Source organism: Chelonoidis abingdonii, chromosome 3, assembly GCF_003597395.2.
Source record: "Chelonoidis abingdonii isolate Lonesome George chromosome 3, CheloAbing_2.0, whole genome shotgun sequence".
NCBI classification, from domain to species: domain Eukaryota; kingdom Metazoa; phylum Chordata; order Testudines; family Testudinidae; genus Chelonoidis; species Chelonoidis abingdonii.
In genome coordinates this window covers 30,333,268-30,358,842 of record NC_133771.1, presented here as the reverse complement: position 1 = coordinate 30,358,842, position 25,575 = coordinate 30,333,268, and the positions used below count along the sequence as shown (strand labels likewise).

Sequence of the window (25,575 nt, the reverse complement as noted above, 5' to 3'; positions counted from 1 at the left end):
GAGGCTATACAAAAAACAAAAAAACAAAAAACCCTCAATAATAATGAGGGATTTCAACTATCCCCACATTGACTGAGTATATGTCACCTCGGGATGGGATGCAGAGTTAAAGTTTCTTGACACCTTAAATGATGCTTCTTGGAGCAGACCCTCTAAGCTGCGCAGCTACACAGCAGGGTCTCAAGGGCCACGCAGGTGGGGAGAGGCACCTCTGCTCCAGCCCCAGAGCTGCTGCAACCAGAGAGATGCGTCTCCCCACTGGCCCCAGAGCTTCCCCAGCAGGGAGAGGTGCCTCTCCCCCACCCCCAAGCTGCAGCAGTGAAAGAGGTCTGGGGGGGGAGTCCTCTCTCCCCATCGCAGTCCCTGGATGTTGTGAAGGCCAAGACTATAACAGGGATAAAAAACTAGATAAATTCATGGAGGATAGATCCATCAATGGCTATTAGCCAGGATGGGCAAGGATGCAGAACCATGCTCTGAAGGGTCCTCAGCCTCTGTTTGCCAGAAGCAGGGAATGGACAACACATGATGGATCGCTTGATGATCGCTTGATGATCACCTGTTCTGTTTATTCCCTCTGAAGTACTGGGCATTGGCCACTGTCAGAAGACACGATACTGGGCTAGATGTACCACTGGGTCTGACCCTATATGGCCATTCTTATGTTCAAAATTCTTTAAATAAAAAGCTTCCTGGTCTTCCTTTTCCGTATCAAAAACGTCTGTTGCCAGGAGATTGCCCTCTCTTTTTTCCTGCCTCTCTCAGCCAGTAAAAACCCAGAAGGTACCACAAGCTAGTTAACTCTTGTTGAAATCGTCTACACCAGAAGTTTGTCAAACTGTGCCATACAAATCACCAGTGGATTGTGACCTGGCTGAAAGCATAGTATCAGGAGAAGTATCCATCACAATTATGCTGATACACCAAATAATTTTGTGATTTAGACATGGTCCACTACGTCAAACTTTTAACTACTGCCCTAAACTGCAATACGTATTTTTAAAACAAAATAATTAAATTCTGGTCTTGACAGCATATTAACATGCATACATATGCATGTTAAATCAGTAGAAATCCAGATAAAACAGGTCCCCTTCACTGGGATTTCAGGCTGCCTCTTTCTATCTTAAAAATAAGCCTCTGGTTCCTACCTCCCATACACTTGTCCACATTCTAACCCACAGCAAAGTCTGGCCTGTTCTGACAGAGCTGATACTAGCCTGATAATCTAGCAAAAACTGACCTAACAGATTGCAAATATATGTTTCAAAGCCCTACCCTCTGCTATACCCAAACTGCATTCTGTTTTTTATATTCTAAGAGACATAACTTTCCCCAATACTTGATATACAATCAACCATATTTTGAAGAGGGGGGAAAAAATAAAGCGATCCTCACTTGATCCCTCACATACTTCCAATGTCATTGCACCAGGTCCAGTAAAACAATCCCCACAGTATCAATATTGCTAATGCATTTTCCTCTTCTATGAAACAAATAATGTTAGGACAGAATCTCCCCAGTATTGTTCATCTCTAACAAAAAAATACAATAGTAAAAATAATCTTCATTTGATTCTGTACTACAGAGCATTCTCTGTTTTGTATTAAAAACACTCCAAGGACAGCAGATTTTCCTTACTCCAAGAAAACAGAGGTGGGGAAGAGAGCAATAATGCATATGAACTTTATTTCTGGATATTTTTGCCCTAGGAATCAGGCTTGGCAGCAAGATAGAAAAAAATTAGGTGTCACATCCTGGGGTAGAATGCACAAATAAGGCTTTTTGCTTCTTCAATCCTGCACCCAGCACAGTACTTTATCTTGGAAAAAGTCCAATAGTTTGCATGTAATGTAATCTTAAAAGTCAGCATCCGTTCTGTGCAACATGTTGACAGTCAGAAATATAAACTTTATTTGTACGTTACTTAATTGGTAGGATGCTCACGTTTGGGTGGGGTTTTTTTTTGTTTTTTGTTTTTTTAAGTACAGTGGTAACTCACTAATTTGCACTTGTGACTGGAAGACTCATTGTGGATTATCTGATTTCATAAATGAGGAGGTTGGAGTGATTTAAATTACTTATTTTAATCATAACTTAAATCAGCAAGCAGGAAACTTTAATTCAAATAATCTATTTAATATTATTTTGCATTTGTCCTTTTTAGTTATTTTCCTAAAGAAATCTTGATTCTCATTGGTCGGTTACCATTAAAACATGTTAATTTGCAACTAAACATCTACTTTATACTATCTTTGGTTCTTGTTTTTACTAACCAGGGGGATATACACTATCTACATACATTTATTTAAATCATTATATAGCTTAACAGACATTTATTCAGATTTTTAATTTCTACATTTTTGGTACAAAAATGGTAAAATTACAGATTTTTTTTTTAAAACGTGATGGAAACTGAAATTCAATTCAAAATGCACAAAAACAGTATTTTAAAATTGTTCTTTAATTAAATAAAAACGTTTTTCCTATGTATCCAGAACATTTCAAAATATGTTTTGCATTTAAAATTACCTGATTTATTAAACAAAAGTAGTAATATCTGGATTTATAGTACTGAACTGATTGTTTCTGGTCATCATGTCCTTCAAGTTCTTAGAAGTAGTATACTTCATTCTTTCCAACCTAGTTTTTATTTCGTTCATTCCTCTTTCAATGTAGGAGTTTAAATAGCAATATGAGTGAACCCTGACTACTTAGTATTAAGTAAGGATACTGATACAATAGACATCACAGAAACTTGGTAGAACGATGATAATCAATGGCACACGATAATACCAGAGTACAAAATATACAGGCATGACAGAGTAGGTTGCACTGGTGGGGGTGTGGCACTATACGTGATAGAAATCATACCATTAATTATAGGAAAAATCTTAAATAAATCAAACTGTACCACACAATCTCTATGAACAGAAATTCCATGCTCGCAAAATAAAAGAGTACATCAATGGGAATAAACTACTGACCACCTGACCAAGACGGTGATGGTAATGGTGACTGTGAAATCCTCAGGAAGATTAAAAAGGCTACAAAAACAGAAAACTCAATAATAATGATGGATTTCAACTATCCCCATATTGACAGGGAACATTTCACCTCAGAACAGCGTGCAAAGATAATTTCTACACATCATTAATGACTGATTTTTTGGAGCAACTAGTCCTGGTACCCAAAACAGAAGAGGTAATTCTTGATGTAATTCTAAGCAGCGCACAGGTCCAAGAAGTGAATGTAGATGAATTGCTCGGTAATAGCTATCACAATGTAATTAAATGTAACATCCTTGCAGGCAGCAAACATACCAAAGAAACCCACCACAGTGGCATTTAACTTCAAAAAGGGGGAACTGCACAAAAATGAGGAGACTACTTAAATGGAAATGAAAAGGAACAGTCATCTGAGTGAAATCCCTGCAAACTGCATGGAAGCTATTTAAAAACACCACAATAGACGCGCAAATTAAATGTATATCGTAAATTTAAAAAAACAGTAATAGGACCCAAAAAATGCCACCATGGCTAAACACCAGAGTAAAGGAGGCCGTTAGAGGCAAAAAGGCATCTTTTAAAAACTGGAAGTCAAATCTAACAGAGGAAAATAGAGAGGAGCATAAATTCTGGCAAGTCAATTGTAAAAGTATAATTACGCGGGCCAAAAAAGCACTGGAAAATCAATTAGCAAATTATTTGAAAAAATTTATGTTAATTTTTGTAAGTGCACCAGAAGCAGGAAGCCTGAAAAACAATCAGTGGGGCCACTGGATGACTGAGATGCTAAAGGAGCCCTCCAAGAAGACCATTGCAAAGAAGCTCAATGAATTCTTTGCACCAGTCTTCACGGCTCAGGATGTGAGGGATATTCCCACACTTAAGGCATTCTTTTCAGGTTATAAATCTGACAAACTGTCCCACAGTGAGGTGTCAATAGAGGAGCTTTTGGAACAAATTGATGAATTAAACAGTAATAAGTCACAAGGACCAGATGGTATTCACCCAAGAGTTCTGAAGGAACTCAAATATGAAACTGCAAAATTGCTAACTGTAGTATGTAACCTGTTAAGTCAGCCACTGCACCAGATGACTGGAGGATAGCTAACGAGGCACCAATTTTTTAAAAAAAAAAAAGGCTCCAGAGGCAATCCTGGAAATTACAAGCCAGTAAGTCTAACTTCTAAACAGGCAAATTGGTTGAAACTATACTAAAGAATAGAATTATCAGCCACACAGATGAACATGATATGTTGGGGAAGAGTCAACATGGCTTCTTTAAAGGGAAATTATGCCTCACCAATCTATTAGAATTATTTTGGGTGAGGGCCTTCAACAAACATGGAGAAGGGTGATCAAGTGGAAATAGCATACTTGGACTTTCAGAAAGCCTTTAACAAGTCCCTCACCAAAAGCTATTAAGCAAATTAGAGAGATAAAGAGGGTGAGGTAATATCTTTTATTTGACCAACTTCTGTTGGTGAGAGAGAGAAACTTTCAAAGCACACAGAGTTCATCTTCAAGTCTGGGAAAGGAACTTCCAGTGTCAGAGCAAAAAGCAAGGTGGAACACATTGTTTAGCATATTTTAAGCGACTATTCAAGCTACACCTCTACCTCGATATAACGCTGTCCTCGGGAGCCAAAAAATCTTACTGTGTTATAGGTGAAACCGTGTTATATCGAACTTGCTTTGATCCACTGGAGTGCGCAACCCTGCCCCCTCAGAGTACTGCTTTACCGCGTTATATCTGAATTTGTGTTATATCGGGTCGCGTTATATCAAGGTAGAGGTGTATAGTGGCCCATTAACATCTCTGAAGTCATAGGACAAAAAGAGAGGTTAATGGGTTAAAGATTATTGTAATAAACCATAAAATCCAGTATCTCTGTTCAGTACATGATTTTGGTATCTAGCAGAATAATGAATTTAACTCCCAGGCTTGACTTTTTAAAATACTGTGCAGGTTTCCTTTAAGAATGAGGACTGATAGGCCAGATATAGTGTAATCACTTTGTGATAGCGTGTTTTATCCAGGGCTTTGGAGCTCTACTCCAGCTCCGCTCCAGCTCCAGGCAAAAACCTGCAGCTCCACTGCTCTGGAGCTGTTCCGTGCTCCAGCTCCAGACTCCGCTTTTATCTTTTATCAATTTCCTGTGTGAGTTCATTCAAGAGAGTAGTTCATTGTAGTCATCAACTGTGATGACTATGTTAACGAGACAAATCAACAATTCTCTGACACCACCTACTATAAAGAATTCAAAGAAGACCCCACATCACAATTTATCCAGTAACTTAAGGATATCATCATATCCTTCCCCAAACCACTCCAAGAGAAAGTCTACAAACTCATACCCCATGAACTCATCCAAAGACCTTCTACACTCTTCATAAGATTCATAAACAAGAAAACCCAGGCAGACACATCATTGTTAGTGAAGGAATACTCGGAATTATAGAAACCATCCTCAAACCACTCACCACACAAAGAAGTAGGTTCCTCCAGGACACAAATATCTTTGAGGCAATAGACAACTCTCAGGTATCTACCCCAAAAATATTGCCAAACTAATCCATTTCATCTTCACCCATAACAATTTTACATTCAACAACATACACGTTGTCCACACATGGGAACAGGCCTGGGTATTAGGATTAAATAGGGAGGAACTGGTTAAGAATAGGAAAGTGGAAGGTAGTTTAGATGAAAGAGATCATGAACTGATAATGTTCATGACTAGAAGGAATGGTAGGAGGGGAAGACAGCATAATAAAAATAATGGATTTCAAGAGGGCAGACTTCAGTAATTGGTAGATAAGATCCCAAGGGAAGCAAGGTTAAGAGGAAAAACAGTTCAAAACAGTTGGCAGTTTTTCAAAGAGACATTATTAAGGACACAAGTGCAAACTGTCCCACTTCATGCCAAAGATAGGAAGTATGGTAAGAGACCACACAGGCTTAACCAGGAGATCTTCAATTATCTGAAGCACAAAAGAGAGACCTACAAAAAAAAAGTGGAAACTAAGTTAAATTACAACAAATGAATATAAACAAATCACTTAAGTATGTAGGGATAAAATCAGAAAGGCCAAATCTCATTTTGTGACTAAACTAGCTAGAGACATAATAGGTAACAAGAAAACATTCTACAAATACATTAGAAGCAAGCGAGAAGACTAAGAACAGAGTAGGTCCATTACTCAATGGGAGGGTGGGGGGCGGGAGAGAGACAGTAATAGAAGATGTGGAAATGGCAGAGGTGCTTAATGACTTCTTTGTTTCGGTTTTCACCAAGAAGGTTGGTGATGATTGGACATCTAACATAGTGAATGCCAGTGAAAATGAGGTAGGATCAGAGGCTAAAATAGGAAAAGAACATCATAAAAATTACTTAGACAAATTAGATGTCTTCAGCTCACCAGGGCTGATGAAAAGCAAACTAGAATACTCAAGGAACTCACTGAGAAGATATCTGAGCTATTAATTTTTTTTTTTAAAGCCATGGAAGACAAGATAGAGCCCAGAAGACTGGAAAAGGGCAAATATACTGCCAATCTATAAAAAGAGAAATAAGGACAACCTGAGGAATTACAGACCAGTCAGCTTAACTTCTGTATCCAGAAAGATAATGGAGCAAATAATTAAACAATCCATTTGCAAACATATAGAAGATAATAAGGTGATAAGTAACAGTCAGCATGGATTTGTCACGAACAAATCATGTCAACCAGCCATAGCTTTCTTTGACAGGGTAACAAGCCCTTGGATGCATAAAGTGGGTGCATAACTGGTTGGAAAACTGTTCCCAGGAGTAATTATTAGTGGTTCACAGTCATGTAGAAGGCATAACGCAGTGAGTCCCGGAGGGATCAGTTCTGGGTCTGGTTCTGTTCAGTATCTTCATCAATGATTTGATTTAAAATTCAGAATGACCTGGACAAACTGGAAAAATGGTCTGAAGTAAAGATGATGAAACGCAATAAGGACAAATGTAATGTACTCCACTTAGGAAGGATCAATCAGTTGCATACATACAAAATGGGAAATCACTGCATAGGAAGTAGTACTGCAGAAAGGGATTTGGGGATCATAGTGGATCACAAGCTAAATAGAATACTGTAACACTGTTGCAAAAAAAACAAAAAACAAAAAACCATTCTCCGATGTACGAACAAGAGTACTGTAACCAAGATACAAGAATAATTCTACGGTCTTCTCCGGTGATTAGGCCTCAGTTGGAGGTATTGTGTTCAGCTCTGGGTGCACATTTCAGGAAAGATGTGGATAAATTGGAGAAAGTCCAGAAAGGAGCATGCACACAAAAATAATGGTCTAGAAAACATGACGTATGAGGGAAAATTGAAAAAATGTTTGTTTAGTCTGGAGAGAGAAGACAGAGGGGACTGAAACAGTTTCAAGTACATAAAAGGTTGTTACAAGGAGGAGGAGAAAAATTGTTCTCCTTAACCTCTGAGGATAGGACAAGAAGCAATGGGCTTAAATTGCAGGAAAGGCGGTTTAGGCTGGACATTAGGGAAAACTTCCTAAATGTCTCGGCGGTTAAAACACTGGACTAAATTGCCTAGGGAGGTTGTGGAATCTGCACCATTGGAGATTTTAAGTGCAAGTTAGACAAACACCGTCACGGATGGTCTAAATAATACTTAGTTCCCATGAGGGCAGGGGACTGGACTAGATTCATAGATTCTAGGACTGGAAGGGATGTCGAGAGGTCATCGAGTCCCGTACCTGCCCCATGGCAGGGCCGATACTGTCTAGACCATCCCTGATAGACATTTATCTAACCTACTCTTAATATCTCCAGAGGTGGAGATTCCACACCTCCCAGGCAATTTATTCCAGTGTTTAACCACCCTGACAGTTAGGAACTTTTCCTAATGTCCAACCTAAACCTCCTTTCCTGCAGTTTCAGCTCACTGATCTTGTTCTATCCTTAGAGGGTAAGTGAACAAGTTGTTCTCTCCTCCTCCTTATGCACCCTTTTAGATACCTGAAAACTGCTATCATGCCCTCTCAGTCTCTCTTTTCCAAATTGAACAAACCCAATTCTTTCAGCCTTCCTTCACGGTCATGTTCTCACTACCCTTAATCATTCTCTGTTTGTTTCTTTGGACCCTCTCCAATTTCTCCACATCTTCTTGAAATGCAATGCCCAGAACTAGACACAATACTCCAGTTGAGGCCTAACCAGCGCAGAGTAGAGCGGAAGAATGACTTCTAATGTCTTGCTCACAACACACGTTAATGCATCCCAGAATCACGTTTGCTTTTTTTGCAACAGCATTACACTGTGACTCATATTTAGCTTGTGGTCCACTATAATCCCTAGATTCCTTTCTGCCATATGCCTTCCTAGACAGTCTCTTCCCATTCTTATGTGTAAAATAGACTGTTCCTTCCTAAATGGAGCACTTTCATTTGTCTTTGTTAAAATTCATCTGTTTACCTCAGAATATTCTCCAATTTGTCCAGATCATTTTGAGTTATGACTCTATCTTCAAAGCAGTTGCAATCCCTCCCAGTTTGGTATCATCTGCAAACTTAATAAGTGTACTTTCTATGCCATATTTAAGTTGTTGATGAAGATATTGAACAGAGCAGTCCCAAAACAGACCTCTGCGGAACCCGACTTGTTATACCTTTCCATAATAACTACTCTCTGAGTAGGGTTATCCAGCCAGTTATGCACCACCTTATAGATGACCTCTCGGGATCCTTCCAGCATATGATTCTATCATTCTATGGTCCTCAATATGCCAATCTCTCACAGGCTGTGTCATAAACAGATAGTTAAGGGTTAATGCCTCTTTTACCTGTAAAAGGTTAAGAAGTTCCCTGCCTAGCTGGCACCTGACCAGAGAAACCAATGAGAACAAGATGTTTCAAAGGAAGGAGGGAAGTTTCCTTTCTTTAGTCAGTTTCAGTTTCAGCCAGAATGAAAAAGATCAAGGAACCCACCCTCTTATCGAAGTAGTAAGTTTTAGAAAGGGATAAATAGGTTATGTTTATTTTCTTTGTAACTTGTTCTGGTACCATAAGGGAATTATCAAATATGGGTATTCTTGTGTGTATTAAGTTTTTGCCCAAGGAAAATCCTCTGTGTTTTGAATTGTTGTCTGTGAAAGTAGCTGAATATGCTAATCTCACAGAGGGTTTTCTTTTAACCTTTCTTTTTTTAATTAAAAGCCTTTTTCTAATATCTTGATTTGATTTTGCCGTTGTTTTTTAGATCCAAGGGGGTTGGATCTGGATCCACCAGGAGCTGGTGGGAGAAAGGAAGGGGGATGGTTAATTTCTCCTTGTTTTAAGATCCAAGGGGTTTGGATCTGTGTTCACCAGGGAATTGGGGAAGTTTCTCAAGGCTACCCAAGGAAGGGAGTGCTTGTAAATGATGGCAGCAATACCAGATCTAAGCTGGTAGTTAAGCTTAGTTAAGTTAGAAGTGTCCATGCAGGTCCCCACATCTGTACCCTAAAGTTCAGAGTGGGGAAGGAACCTTGACAGGCTGACTTGAAGAATGTCTGGACAAATGTATCACAAAACCAATGATATACCTGAGATACATTGCCGATATTTTCATCCTCTGGAAAGACAGCTTAAACTCCCTCATAGATTTCCACAACCATCACCACCCCTCCACAGAACTCTCTCTGGAACACTCCCACATTAGAATCAACTTCCTGCTCACCACAATCAGCTTCAACAATGGAACCATAGAGACAGACAGACATATACAAGAAACACACAGATCACACCACTTACCTTCAAAGATCCATTGACAACCCCAAACACACCAAGAAAGCTGTTATCTATAGCCTGGCACTCAGATACCACAGAGTATGCTTCAAGGAGAAAGTCTGCAATAAATATCTTAACATGCTTAAAACCATCTTCACCAAACAAGAACTCTCCGCAAGAAGAGTAGATAACATGATGGAACAGGCCACCCAAATACCTGGAGAGATCCTGCTTCGATACAAAAATAAACCCCCCTCTAACACCTTTAGAATCCACATGGGATATCATCAAACAACTACCACCCATATTTGATGGGGACCTCGTCCTGAAAGAAATCTTCTCTGAACCCCCAACTTCTGACCTTCAAACAACCCCCCAGTCTCTCCAAGCTCATCACCAGAAGCAAGCTCCCCATAGATGAGGCTATACCAACTCAAAACGGTACCAGACCAGGCCAGAACACCACATACAAAACCTGCAGACATATCTCCACTGATACAATGATCAACACCCTCCATAACATACCTTTTAACATCCATGGATCCTACACATGCCTACTACAAATGTGGTATCTCTGATCCAGTACACTAAATGCCCCAACAACAACTATTTGGGTGAAACCAGACAATAACTACGCCCTCAAATGAACTCACACAGGAAGATGATAAAAGACAAAAAACACTCAATCACAAAGTGATCACTCTATATCTGACCTATTAGTCCTCAACCTCAAAGGAAACATGCACAACACTTTAAAAAGATGAGCCTGGGAGCTTAAATTCATTACTCTGCTAGACACTAAAAATCATGGACTGAACAGAGACACTGGATTTATGGTTTATTACAACAATCTGTAACCCACTAAACTCCCTTTTTTTGTCCTATGACTGCAGAGGTGTAACAGTCCACTCTACCTGGAAAGGTCCCTTACAATATGTTCTAACTACTAATGCTAAATAATGTGATTCACCTTACATTTTGCCGTGACACTGGGAGTTCCTTTCCCAGCCCTGAAGAAGCTTAAAAGTTTGTCTCTCTCACCAACAGAAGTTGGTCTAATAAAACATTACCTCACCCACCTTTTCTTTCTAATATCCTGGGACCAACAAGACCACAACTACACTGCACTTAAGCAAGTTAAGCAGTCATGGATAAGAGGAAAGGTCCTCTCACAGATCAGTAAGTGGTTAAAAGATAAGAAACAAAGGATAAAAATAAATGGTTAGTTTTCACAGTGGAGAGAGGTAAATAGAAGGTCCCCCAAGGATCTGTACTGAGACCAGTGCTATTCAACATATTCATAAACAATGTAAGCTGCTTGCCCTTTAACAAGACATCATGGATTCTGTGTTGTTCTGCTATAGTAAATTAAGCCTGAGAGCAAATTAACGTACATTTTAAAAAAATAGTTTATTGAATAAGAAAATGACAATACATTTATACATCAGTTTATTTTACAGTCTCCATATTTTCAGTTTGTCGTGTTACAGGTTTTTAGTATTGATAATACATAACTGCGTTGCTGGCTAGACACTTTGGCAGCTAAGTAGGAAATAACTGGAGCTCCTGCCACCCCAAAAAACATGAAAAGCACACGTGGGATAAGTATAGTAAGTGGATATTTCTCCTAAAGTGAACAGCAGTGAAATAGTTAATGCTGACATTTAAATAGTCTTCTTTGGGTTTCAGTGATAACACATCATTAAGAGGGACTAAGCGATTCACATCTCTCAAACCTATTGTTTCAGGCTACCAAAACACTCAGGCAGACAGCATTGCATAACTCAGTTTACATTTTGAAGATTTTCTTTGCAAACATAACAGCTAGAAATAAGCTTGAGTTCTGGAAGAAAATTCTGTATCAATGGGTGGTTTTTGCAGCAAGTTCAGGGAATGCAAAATACAAAGGCTTTGTGGTTTTAGTTTTTTAGGCTAATAATTCATAATATAAGTAAATTCAGTCCTGAAGTCTCCTCACAATAGCACTGTGCCACTGCTTAGCAACGATTCAATGTAACTGTGGCTTTCTAGGAAAATATTATTGGGGTTTGCATATTTTCACATTGCTAGACAGTAAAGTTCTACCATACAAAAATATGGTATTCTATTTCTAGTTCACTCCCGGTCTGTTTCAAGTGACTATCACACTGATATGGGTGTCGCTCAAAAAAAAAAATTTTCATAATGGTCTGAGGTTCCACGAGAAACCATTAACTAAAGAACAACAAAAAAGTAAACGTTGGTGACTATACTACAAGAACAAGTTGTCAGCATCACCTTGATACATGAATAATTCAAGGAGTTATTGTCTTCAGTCAAAGAAGGAGAAAAGGGGGGGGGGTTGAGGGAAAAGAAGGACCACTAAGGCTATATGCTATATTTTGGGGGAAGGGGTTGAGAGGAGCTTGGCTCAGCTATCCTCCCACTTCCAGAGAGGATGTACACTCCCAGGATTCCCATCCCAGTGCAGAGTCTAAATGCTGCTGCAGTAGCAGTCCAGGTTTATATCAGAATGTTCACGTTTGGTTATTATTCTGGCAACACTACAAGCAACAGAAGAGAAATGGCAATTTTCAGAAGTTTCTCTTTCAGCTAAATCCTGAACAAATTTCATGGGTGGGAGGGAGGTTGGCTCAGAGTTTTCTCCCTGCCAAATTTCAAAGGATTGTTTCCCCCTTCCCCGCCCCCGCAAAAAAAATGGAAATGGTAGAGAATCTCAAATAAAAGTTGCAAGAATTTTTCATACGGAAAAGCATTAGACAACCTAAATATAGTGGGGACTGGTACTAACCACCTCCCCCCACCCCCTAAGATGTTTATATTAATGTGCAGTAACTTGAAGATATTGCAATTCTCTGTTTTCCTATTATGTTAACCAGAGATCATTACAGCATCAAAACAGCACTAAACTGTCAGTCACCAATTAAATAGGCATAAATCACCTACTATATATTATATATATATATATATATATATATATAAAATACGGTAAATTATGTTTTCTGTGTGAAAGAGACACAGAGTACAATACAGTAATAGCAACAGCCAAGTCAAAATCAGAATGATTTTCATTTTAGTTGCATATCATTTTATGCAAAAATATTTTGAATATGTAAACTATTTCAATAACTGTCACAACAGCACATGAACACAGAAAAAGAGAGTGTTAGAGCTGCTTCCAACAAGCACCTGTAATTGAATAAGGCCCTGCCTACACTAGAGAATTCTATCCAAAATTTCTCAAAATAGTAACAATGTTGTTAGTAAAATTCCAGCCATGGGATAGATTCATTAGTGGCCACTGCCACCATTTTAAGCACTGTGTCACATAACCTTGCTCATGGCAGTTCTAATGAATATAGTGCTTGGAACAGGGCAAGCAGCTGACATCCCATCTACACTAGGACTCTAAACAATGGTTGGAATTTTTTTTAACATTTCCCTAGTGTAGGGAAGGCCTGACACACAGTACATGTGACTTAGGAACTAAGCACTAACTTCAGTGTTTTGTTTACACAGTTACAGACTAATTGAAAAGGTTTATTGCTCATAAAGGTTGCCAGAATAAACACAGTACTCTTGTTCTTAACTAAAGCTGTATGCCATTGAAAAAAGTATTTTAAATAAATCTGTTACAAAAAACATTTGGTGGTTTTTGATAACAGCTTAAGCAAAGTTTGAGTAAGAATATAAAATTTAATCCACTATTTTTTTTCTTTACCAGGTAATCTATTTCTTAGGACTCAATCATTTACATTCTTAAAATATACACACAGCTTCTCCATGCAAGTGATATGGTCACTGTTACTTTCTACAGATGAAACACTGGCAAGCCCCAATATGTATTAAGAGAACAGTGGAGATAAGTCTTTTTTTTTTTTAATGTAACCAAAGTTCTGAATTCAACAGACTGGAAACCTTCAGCTAACAATTAGACCAATTATTTATGATACAGATTGTATTTATAATAGGTTAGTAATTAACAAAAGAATATTCCATTATTCAAAACATGAAGTTAGATTTACTATAGACAGTTGGTTTTATGAATACATACATTCATCCTCCACTTGGTGGGAGGAAGGTTAACCAAGTCACCCTACGTTTATTTCAATCTACATTTTTAAAATAAAAAAAAAAACAGTTAATTCACAAAACTGTATAATTCACTTTCCCTTAAATCACTGCAGCAACTGATAAGAGAAAGGGTGCTAATTAAGGACTCAATTTTGTACACTGATTCATGCTGATCTTTACAGCAGACAGTCCCTATGCGGAAGTCAATGGGGCTGCACAGGGGTCCACCCACATGGATGAGTTTGCAGCAACAACACCTAAAGAAGAACTTATTGGAACGTTTTTGCCAAAATGAAAAGTTTTGTTTCTGTTCCAATGCAGAACAGAAACAGATTTGCAAACCAAGAAATCTGCAATGAAACAGAATTGTCATCCTCCGGTCAGCACTACTAGGAAGACTACTATTAAGACTGTTTGCAAATGATGAACAAGCAACAAAAGTCAAGCAGTTCTACTGCTATAAAAGCTCATATTTTCAGCTACTTTTGCTCCTTAATCAAACTTCTGGAATTATAAAGATTTTAAAAAAAAAAAAAAAGGCAGGTGGAGAGAGATTTTGGATCAATAAACCAGAATTATTTAGGAACCCTGACATTGACTAAGGGCTAGTCTACATTAGAAGTGCTACATTGGTGCAGATGCACTGCTGTAGTGCATCTGGTGAGACACTCTACATGATAATCCAACTCCACAAGAGGCAGTAGAGAGCTTCTCCTGGAGACACAACACTGTCCACACTGGGGCCACGTCTACACTACGCGACAGTATCAAATTAGCTAAAATCGGTTTCATAGAACTGATATTATGAATTCGATTTCACGCGGCCACACTAGGCACAGTAATTCGGCGTTGTGCGTCCATGGTCCGAGGCTAGCATCGATTTCTGAAGCCTTGCATTGTGGGTAGCTATTCCGTAGCCATCTCATAGTTCCCGCAGTCTCCCCCACCCCTGGGAATTCTGGGTTGAATCATTGTCGCGGGTGGTTCTGGGTAAATGTCGTCAGTCATTCGTTCCTCCGGGAAAACAACAGCTGACAATCCTTTCGCACCGTTTTTCCCTGGATTGCCCTGGCAGACGCCATAGCATGGCAACCATGGAGCCCGTTCAGCTTTGTTCTTTTGGCCTCTCGAGATGACAAGCAACCATTGGGTTCCATTGTATAGGTCCCATGGGGCACATCTCGCATCTCATTCTGATAGGTCAGCTGTGTGGACGGTGGGCCACAGGGATCAGGCTGTATAGAACGAATCACTCCTCCAGTTCCACTGTGATTAAGTCACTCTCCCGCAGCTTTATCACAACTGCCTTAGTGTGACGATTGATTCGAGAGACAGATAGTTACAGTTTGTATCTGTACTTGTGTAGTGTCTTCGCCGATGCTAGAGCTGCGCCCATTGTGAACTCAGACGTTATCGCTCTTCCCTTTTAAAGTTGGCTTCGTATCTTGTCAGCGTGCTGTGTGCTCCATATCGATGAAAGTGCCCTCCTTTGGAGATCTTGCGCAACTGCCAACCAGGGGTCGAAACCGCCAGAGTCAAGAATTAGGATTATACTTCTCTCCGAGCTTCCAACATCCTCCTCCCTTCAGGATTATACTACATACATTAGGTCAGCTGCCAGCATATATCAAGGTGAATAGCGTAAGTAAATAAATATAGCTAAATGCGACCAGTGCCAGTGGATCGAAGAGCAAGCATCAGGCTGTCTCTCTTGATGATACTCTATACATCAGGCGGTCATTGCTCGACGCTCTATCGCTACGAACGCCGTCACTCTCGCTCTGGCGTTCTCCTTCTCTATCGCGCGGCTAATCTCCTATACTAGAAGCAGCATATACCTCTCGCTCTCGCGAAGGCTGATGTTGGTCCTTGCAGCTGTATGTAGTCCTCTCTCAGCCAGTAATACCAGAGCTAATATGGCGAACGCATTATTATGGCATATAAAGGAAATCGACTGTAATATCCTGACGTGACTATATAAGGATCTCGATGGGAGGCAGACCTCGCCTGGCCCGACCATGTGGAATGGATTGTCCAGCTTGGACATTAAGCTCGGGGGATTGTAGGTGAGCGTGCAGAGTGGTGCCCGAGGCAGGCTGCTGCTCTTCGACAGTGCGCAGGCTCTCTAAGGTACAAGTCTTTATCTGGCTCTCACAATCGAGGTGCAAAGGCCAAGATCGGGGCTCGCCTTGTCAGACCTCAGCTCGCACTATTGTGCTCTATCGCATAGATATGAGAGCGCGAGGTGCTCAGATTCAGCTGTTCTGTCCTTTGCAACAGGTACTTCGTAGGCAAGATGGCGTGTCGCTCAGGGAGTCCGGATCCACTGTCTTACCCCAGGGCGCTCTCCTCGTGATGTCTCTTGACATAAAGTCCCTCTGGCACCATCTCCAGGTTGCAATACCTGAAGACACAGTTGCAGAGTGCCTTATTGCACCATTTGCACATGCACCTGCTGCTGAGGCGCGATTGCATGAGTGTGAGAGTAGGAGTTCTGCAATTAGATGATGTACACTTCCTACTCTGCATCGATTTCGCATCGGCATGGGTGATGCGCTGATAAATTGACATCCATCCTCCTCGGCAGTGGCGCAGACTATGCTCAAGGTTTTATGCCTAGTCCATCGGTACATGTGTTGCTAAATCAGCTTCGGATGACACTGACAGAGGTCACACGACAATTATATTGTTGTCTCCTTCTGTCTGTTCACGTCAGATGGCAGGGAGTGGTGTCTTCTGGCGATTTGCATACTCTGAGGATCGACTATCTCCTATTGACAAGTCCAGACACCACCACAGAGCCAATTTAAAAGTGCGTTACCAGATGAACCACAAGGGCCATCTTATGCTAGTAACACGTAACTTCTCGCAGTAGGCATCAACCCATACTGTTAGTGGCAGGATGAAATAACTTCCAGGCGGCCCCTGCGTGGTGAACTAGATGTTGAACTGATATAGCTGTATCTCTCAATGATACTCGCCGCATCTTTAAATTCACTCACTCCCTTCCCACAAGTGAGAGTGCCACATTATAAGGTTCTTTGAAGCGTGTCACTCGGGACTCCCTATCAGAGTTCTGTCAGGTTCACAGAGAATGGCGTAGCTCTCGCCCTGGTGGTAAGCCTCTACGGCAGTTTTTTTACTCAAAAATATGCTATTAGAGTCTACTCCTCTTCCGTCCTCCGTCAAAGCAGAGGAGAGGCTTTCATGTAGTACCAAAGTAGCAGAGATTGTCTCCTCACGCAATTCCATCCACTTGTGGATGCAGAATGCTTCTGGTAGTCCAATCTCCGAGTGCACAGACATCGTCTCATACGACGTAGTAGTTACTTTTTGCGTGGATCTCTGAGGTGTATCGATCGAGCGCTCTGCACCAACCCTCCGGGGACTCGTGGCTCGAGTCAGTAGGTCGTCAATCGGAGAAGCGGCTGTGCGGAACATGTACGAGACACGTGCAAATCAATCTTCACTCACAAACGCTATCTCAGCTCTTTCTGCGCCATATGTTCTCTGATTTCACTCCGTGTCACGTGTGCTGGTGACATATAATAAATTAATCAGGACTAGATCGATATAGCTTGTCTCAGAAAGCAGCAAGCTCCAGTACCGCGCTTGTCAAACTGATGGGTTCGATGTTTACGCATCTTCTGAGAGCATCCAAGGAGAACGTAATCAACGTTCCTGCCACCCATCTCTTCTCGCAATCTGTGCCAGTTCCACACTCGCTCTCAGCATCCGGACTCCAGTGTTAGACTCGAATTCATTTAAGCCTTCGATGTAGCTCTCAAGGCTTCCTTCGTTTCGGACTGGGGTGAAGTACAGAAATCGATGTGTAAGTGAGGTGAGCGGCCAACTTTTCTGCTGAAGGGCAGCTCTTATCGGATATTAAAGCTGGTCGTGTGAGGACCCTGTACGTTTTGGTTTACGGGGGCCTACCAGCGTCGTGAAATCGATTTAACACTTCCTGCTATACTCGGCATTTGATGTAGCGTGCGCTTCTCAGCTAGTGTCCTCCGCGCAGGCCATTGTCATCTGATGCCATGCACAAGTTATATCTTGAATTGCGCACTGAGTAATATGATAAGACCTGACTCACATCACGAGCAGGTTGGCGCGTTAACAAATGCTTGTGTGCTGAGAAGACCTATCGTGCACTCTCCGTTCTTTCAAATGAGAGCAAGGGAGAACGAAGACATCTCCCTCCCCTAGATTAGGATTCCTCTTGTGATGCAGCAGATCTCGAGAATCACAAAAGAGCTCTAAGCGATGTAGCGCAAGCTCTGACCTGAGGCTCGAACGTGCATGAGAAAAAGGGTATCAATTAGACAGTCAAAGAGCTGCAAACCATCACGATGTCCTGGGCAGTCTCTGACAGCCTGTACTCGTGCCCAGGCGCGGACTATGAGTCACCAGACGTGCTTTTGTGAAGAATATGTCAAATTAGACAGTCTAAATTCTCTACGTGCATTTGCATCTCATCGCCTGTCCAAATGCTCTTACATTTTAGTCTCACACGTTGCGTGTCGTTCGCCGGTGTGTATATAGATTCGACTAAGATATCGTTGCTCTCCACGCCTCTGGTCCACCAGTTAAGAGCGCCTCGCTTGTGTTCAAGACCCCTCGCTTATTGTAAAAATACAAAGCTCTAGGCTCTCTCTATCAGTACGCCATGTGCCTAGGTTACCGATGTGTTTCCACATCAGAAGAATCCACCTATGCTCGTTCGTGCTCACTCTCGCACTTTCCCATAGAGAGCACAGAAGTCTCTGGTGTCACCAAAAGCACTGCCCACAGAGACATCCATCACAATTGGGGCTCTTTGTTGGCTTTATTGGCAAGCTCTTCCTCTTGGTTCTCATCCATTGTAAGAAGACCTTCCGCTACCGCCTCGCAGGTGAGGTGATGATAGACCTGCTTTTATATTAGTCGTCTTGATGGAAAATTGAGAGATCAGCACTAAGTCGAAAACTCGACTGGTCTTGTCACGGTCGCAAAAAGTGGAAGTTTGGACCATAATTGCGTACTTAAGTCTTCGCCGTGTTGTGCACACACTAGTTATAGAAGCTATAAATAGATAAGTCATAGATACTAGTGCAGTGTGTCTATTTTATTTGATATCATAGTACGAGCTCTTTTTTCTGTGATGGAATACGCCGCTGTTAATAATAGTGCTAGGAACTTCCTTATGTGTAGTGAATGCGATCACACGTCCTGTGGGAGAATATTTGCAGCTTTGTCACAGTTGATTGTGCATTTGGAATACGAATGCAGCTAACTGCTTCGCATTTCCGCCTGTGAGACAGTAGAAACCAGACTGGTTTTAGGCCCTTAGATCGTTCAGCTGGGCTGATGCTATCTAGGAAGGTAGTGCTCAAGGTGGCAGTCCCCTGCACTCTTGGGAAGGCAACTTAGCTCAGTATCTGCTATCTGGAGGACTATCCGTTGACCAATGTATCTATTAGATCCTAGACACTGCCACTGTAAAATGCTCACGCAGAGATGATGCTGAAATTACCCACAGCATCACTCGCTCTCTAAACAATTTATTCTCTCAGTGCCTTAGCACAGTCGCTGCACACGTCAGTTCTTCTTCGTTCTAAGACGTTTCCAGGCTTCTCAGTGTACTTACTCTCTGCTATGACACTGATTATAATACTGCGCCGTTGCTTTGATTTCGACTTTTTTTAATGAGACCGCTGTAGATCAAGTAAATCGTGAATTGTGCATCTCTCATTCTCTTAATGCAATTGACCATGCATATAATATAGCCTTTTATCGCATCTTGAAACCAATATCTATATCTCAAGTCACATACTTGTCTTACGCTCATTTATCTATTAATAGTAACAACACGTCAAGGACTTATCTATCTCAATACTGCCTCCGCCAGTCGAAGACTGCTACAGCTCAGTTTTTTCTTAGCGACCTATATAATCATGTGATATCTAGCATGTACCTTACATTTCTTTTGTGGTCGTATTGTTCTAATTTCGAATGTCCGAGTTGGATTCTAGCAAATAACTGTCATCAGTATCCCAGATGTGCTGTAGACAGTAGGCTCCTGCCTGAAGGACCGCAAAAATCTCAGCTCCAGATCAAGCATTGTGTGCTTGATGTACTCGTGAACCAAGATTATTACTTTGGATGTTTGACTGAATTTTCACACATCGGTTATTGTCTCTGTCAATGTCGTGTTGTTCTACCACCTAACATATACTCTTTTGTCGTTTTACTATGCTCCTAGTCTTTACACTGGTGATTCTCTCCCGGCAAGACTTTCCATCGCCTCTAATGGAATGTACAAGCTTTCGAACTGATTCAGATCTGGGAGGATTACAGAAATCGATATAAAGTGCTCTTTATATCGATATAAAGAGCGTTGTAGTGTGGAAGGGTACAGCGTTAAATCGATTTAACGCGGTTTAAATCAATTTAAACACGTAGTGTAGACCAGATCTGGTGCTTAGGTCAGTGTATTCAACATTTTTATCAATGATCTGGAAGTAAATCTAAAATCACTTCCAATAAATTTGAGAATGACATAGACTGACACAATGGTAAACAATGATGAGACCTACATAGCAATCCACATCACTTAGTAATCTGGGCCCATTCAAACAAAACATGTTTTAATACACCCAAACATTAGGTCATACATCTAAAGGGGGAAAATGCAGGCCGTACCTACAGAATAGATGACTATCTCCTGGATAACAGTGATTCTGAAAAAGAATTAGGGGTCACAGTGGACAAGCAAATCAAAATGAGCTCCCACTGAAGAGTGATGCTGTGGCAAAAAGAACTAATGCAATCTTGGTAGATATACAAGAGGAGAAGCAGGTAAGAATAGGAAAGCAATTTATGTCTGTCTATTACCAGAGGGGTAGCCATGTTAGCCTATATTCACAAAAACAATGAGGAGTCCAGTGGCACTAACAGTTTTTTTTTCCGCATAAACTTTCATGGGTAAAAAACCCACTTCTTCAGATTCAAGTTTTTTTACCCATGAAAGCTTATGCCCAAATAAATTAATTAATTAGGCTTTAAGGTGCCACTGAACTCGTTGGGGTTTTTATGCCTGTCTATGGCATCACTGAGACCAATACTAGAATACTGCATACATTTCTGGGGTGCATATTTTAAAAAGGACCTTGAAAAATTGGAGTGGTGCAGAAAAGAGGCACAGCAATAATTTGATGGCTGGAGAAAATATCTTAAACATGAGACTTAAAGAGCTCAATGTATTCAGTTTATCACAAAGAAGGCAAAGGTGACTTAATTGCAGTATGTAAGTATCTTCACAGGGAAAAAATATGGGGTACTATAAGACTCTTCAGTATTGCAGAGAAAGGCATAACAAGAACCAATGGTTGGAAGCTAAAGCCAGACAAATTAGAAATAAGGCACATTTAACAAACAAAAACAGTGAGGGTGATTAACCTTTAGAACAAATTATCAAGGGAAGTGGTGAATTCTCCATCTCTTGATATCTTCAAATCAAAACTGGATGTTTGATAGTAGCTTATCTTCCACAAAGACAAGATACTGAGCTCAATAAAAGGTAGCTGGTTGAAATGTAACGGCCTCTTATGTACAGGAGGCCAGACTAGATGGCCTTAAATTCTATGCATCTGTGTACTGGGCTCCTTAGACTCTACCAATCAATATTTAGCCATGTTCCAGACTGCACAGAGCAAAAATCTCTTCATTTAGTAATTACTGAATAGCATAGCCTGTGCTAAGCAATGGAACTGATATCCAGAGAAAGATCATTCTTACCTCATCTGTTCAATTCTTTCAAATCTGCACCATGTGCTGCAGATTAAAACAATTATTTTTCCCTCTCTACAGCTTACTGTTAATAAAATACACAAAATGCAGATCAGCAGCTGTTTTATGACTTATTAGATGTACTCTATTAGGAAACAGATTCCACTTCAGATTCCATTCTATAGTTTATGTTTTAAACTCTTCCTATTCAGACAATGATCAGTTACCATTTCATAACCTAAAAATAATGTAACATTCTTTTTTGTAATGTAACTAGTCTTTTAAAGACTGTTTCCCCATCTCCAATATCTGCCAGTGTATTTCCACTTTAAGTACATTTCTACTTTCAGCATACATTGCCCTAACTCAGCTGTTTATAAAGAAACCTTCCTCTCCACTTAAACGTGAGGTTTCCATATGCAGTACATCATAATCAATCTAGGAGAAAACAAGCATGGAACACCGGGCCAAACTTCACAAAGCTACACTATCAAACTCTAAGAGTGGAACTATCTGTAGGAAAATTACTACAGCTTTCACATACAACAACAAAATTCTTTAATAACTGATTATTTCAGATGTATGAAACTGAGACGATCAAATTATACTGTTTTGTGTATAAGCATTATACCATTTCATCCACTGTTATTCATTCCAAACAATATTTAAGTTGTATCTATTCTAGAAAGACGGCGTGTATGTGAAAAAATTATGCCCTTTACTATAAAAAATAAGCCCTAATAGTCTATTCAATAAACCTCTTACCTTGTTCTGGTGATGTCTCATTTATTGCATAAGCTGATCTAACTACATTATACCAGTGTAAGGTTACAAAATGTATAAACTATGCTAAACTATTGTCAAGCAGACACTGGTCTTAATTTTGCATCATGCAATTTTTATTCAAGATCACATTAAGAACTGCACTTTTACAATATATACCCTCTCAAGTCCAAGGACAAAATATAATGAGTTTAAAAGCTGAAAATAAAGTGTAAAGAAGAAAATAAAATCAGCCAGCATTAAGTATTAATCTGATGAGTTTTTCAGATCTGCTGTACTATTTTAAACTACTCTTTCTGGCCATAGGTCAAAGTTTTCCGAATGAAATACCGACATGAAAATGCTGGGAGTGAAGCCCGGAGGCAGCTCTCTTTGCTTTGGCCTAGGTTAAACCCTATCAGAGCCCAAGGAAATCAGTAGCACTATTTCCCACCCTCTCCACCAAGTATCATGGATGACAGTACACTGGCTCTGAGTATCCATGACAGGAATAGCACAACTAGAGGCATGAAAAGAACTTAATACACATTACAGGAGATCCCTGCATCCTCGCCCTCACCAGCTCCCGGCACAGAAACACACACACACACTGTTCACTCAGTTCCTGTACTTTCGCCAAACAGGGCTGAGTCATTTTTTGCAAACGACTCCCATGGCCTCTCAGAATAAGTGCCTGCAATGAACAACTCTTGGAACAGAGAAGAAACAAAAAATCCAAACCTTTCACTCAGGCTGCAGGCACTAGGACTTCTCTGCCTCAGAACACTGTTCTGACAGAGGAGAGCTGATCCCTGTAAAAGCACTGAGACTCCCCCTCACCATCTTTATAGGGCTTACATGTTTCAAATGGGGAGATCACACTCCCTTTCCACTCCTTCTTGGAGGCACTGGTTTCCCCAGAGAAGAAACAGCACTTCATACTCAGATAGGGAAAAAAAATGCTATATTACAAAAGGCAGAGAGACATTTATTCACCCTAACGGGAAATAAGTGTCCCTGTTATATCCCCAAGATACATTTCTTTCCTAGGCGTGTTCTTTTCCTGCACTATTTCTACATCATGCTCCGGGCCGCAAGTCTCATCTTTTAACTTCAGAGTAATTGAGTGTGGTTTAGTTTGGGGGCCCCGAGGAGGAGGTAGCACACACCTGGACACTACATAGGGGGAAAACGTATTTGGTTCCAAGTTTCAAAATAATCTTAAGAGTCCATGCTTAATATCAGATTGAGTAACTTAAGTGCAAATAAAGCTAATGGAAAAGAGCTCTCTGCCCCCATCCAAAGGCATTTCCCTCATCATCCAAGAAAGGAGCCCTCTCAGCCAACCCCCAGCCAGTCAAGCAGGAAGCACTCCACAGCCCTCCCTCCAACACACATAGGCAAAGTTCATGGGGGGTGGAGGGGGGGAATTAGTTCTCTACCATCCCATCCCGCTCCTGCCCAACGCCAGCCAGCCATCAAGAGCACATTTTCACCATCATGGCCTTCCCTCATAATCCCAAGGGGGGAATCGCACCAACACCCTCCCAAATTCATTCAAAGGGAAAACACTCACCATTCCTTTCAAAGACATCAAGGGAGAGCTCCCTTCAACCCACCCATCGAGAATTACTCTCCCTCTGTTCCCATTCCTTCCCCCAACACACACACACACACACAACCCCTCAGCCAAGGGGGCTGTGAGTATGCACCCCGCTGAGAGGGGACATCTACCAAAAACCCGTCCACATTTGAGTAAACCGTTGCCCTCCGAACAAGCCAAGGGGAGCGCTGTTTATCACCCCGCCCAGCCAGTCCGTCCATCGATCCATCCATCCCTGGGAGGCGGAGGCTCCCGCGGCCCCTATTGTGCCTGGGGTGGGTCTAACTCACCAGCAAACTTTCCACATTGACTGGGGACCGAGGGTCTCGGATCATGGACTCCAGCTTCCTCTGGCGGCTCGTGGTCACCCCCTCCCCGGGCTCCAGGGGCGCAGGCGGGGGGGGAGCGGACATCTTCGCTGTCTGAGGGGCGCTCATGCTCCCCCTCCCCGCGGGGCTGGGCAAGCGGCCGGGCAGGAGGATATCACGCTGAAGCCGGCCCCGGTATCCGCTCCGGGGCCTAGCGCTACGGAGAAGCTGGGTGCTCCCGGCCGGGTCTGGGCCCTGTCTCAGGCGCAGGGCGGGGAGCAGAGGGGACGCTCCCCGACTGGGCGCTGCTGAGGCTGCTCCGCCCCTGGGCACCTCTCAGCTGCAAAGGCATGAACAGCGCGGAGCGGCGGCCGGGGCGGGGGGAGAGAGATTCCCGCGGCGGCCCGGACTCCCCCACCCCGCTCAGGACAGCTCTGGGCGGGCACCGAGTCACTGCCGGGTCTCCGGCACCGGCCTGGCCATTGCACCAACCAAACACCCTCCGCAGCGGAGGGAAAGCGGCGGGCGGCGCTCGAGGCCGGCTTCTCTCCTCTTCCTCCGGCGGCGGCTGGGCGGGAGAAGCGACTCCCGGCGGCGGCGTGAGGCTCGTTGCTGCCCCTCTCTCGCCGTGTCACGCAGTCCGTGGGGCGGCCGCCGCCCGCAGCGAGTCACTGTCCCTGCCGCTGCCTCCCGCCGCCCCCATTCTCCGGCTCCCGCCCCTCAGCTTGACACCCAGCAGCCGGCCTCCCTTACCCACAAGCCTCCGCTCCGAGCGGCCGGACACGGCGCCCGGCTCAGAGGACACATAGCTCTGCGCTCGCTCATTGCCTAACTATACCCCTCGGCTCAGCTGGCGGGGCGGGGGGTGGCGCCGAGCGGCAGCCTGGAGACAGCGCTGGGTCACCCCCAAAAGCGGGCACTGAGCAGCTTGCCCGGCCGCCTCCGGCTGCCCTCAGCCCGGCCAAAATAGCAGGGTGACCCGCCCTGTCGTCATCGCCTCCTCGTGAGTCAGTGTGTGAAGGAAGGCGGCGAACCCAGCACGTGGAGGGGTCGGTGAGGGGGGCACAAGCTTCCCATCCTCAGTGGTGCGTGTATGTATGCACAAGCTGGTCCTATAAAGCCCTAGACGTGTTGTATAATAATTGGGATGGTGACTCCAAATCAACTCCCCCCCACCCAAGGTGCAGCTCAAGAGCCCACTGTGCACCTGCTGCCATCCCTGCAAGGGGCTGACCTGGAGCTGACAGCTCCCAAACTTTATGGATGTTAAGAACCCAAGAGCAGGTGTAG

The 25,575-nt window shown here is 42.3% G+C and overlaps 1 protein-coding gene across 1 annotated transcript in view; it reads right to left on the bottom strand.

Moving 5' to 3' along the window:
- Positions 1-25,265, bottom strand: part of ROCK2 (Rho associated coiled-coil containing protein kinase 2) — a 179,259-nt gene extending 153,994 nt beyond the window's left edge. The window contains exon 1 of the mRNA XM_032792336.2: positions 24,268-25,265. Coding sequence (XP_032648227.1) covers positions 24,268-24,414 — 147 coding nt within the window. The 5' untranslated portion in view covers positions 24,415-25,265. The remainder of the gene's footprint in view (positions 1-24,267) is intronic.
- Positions 25,266-25,575: the final 310 nt, after the last annotated feature.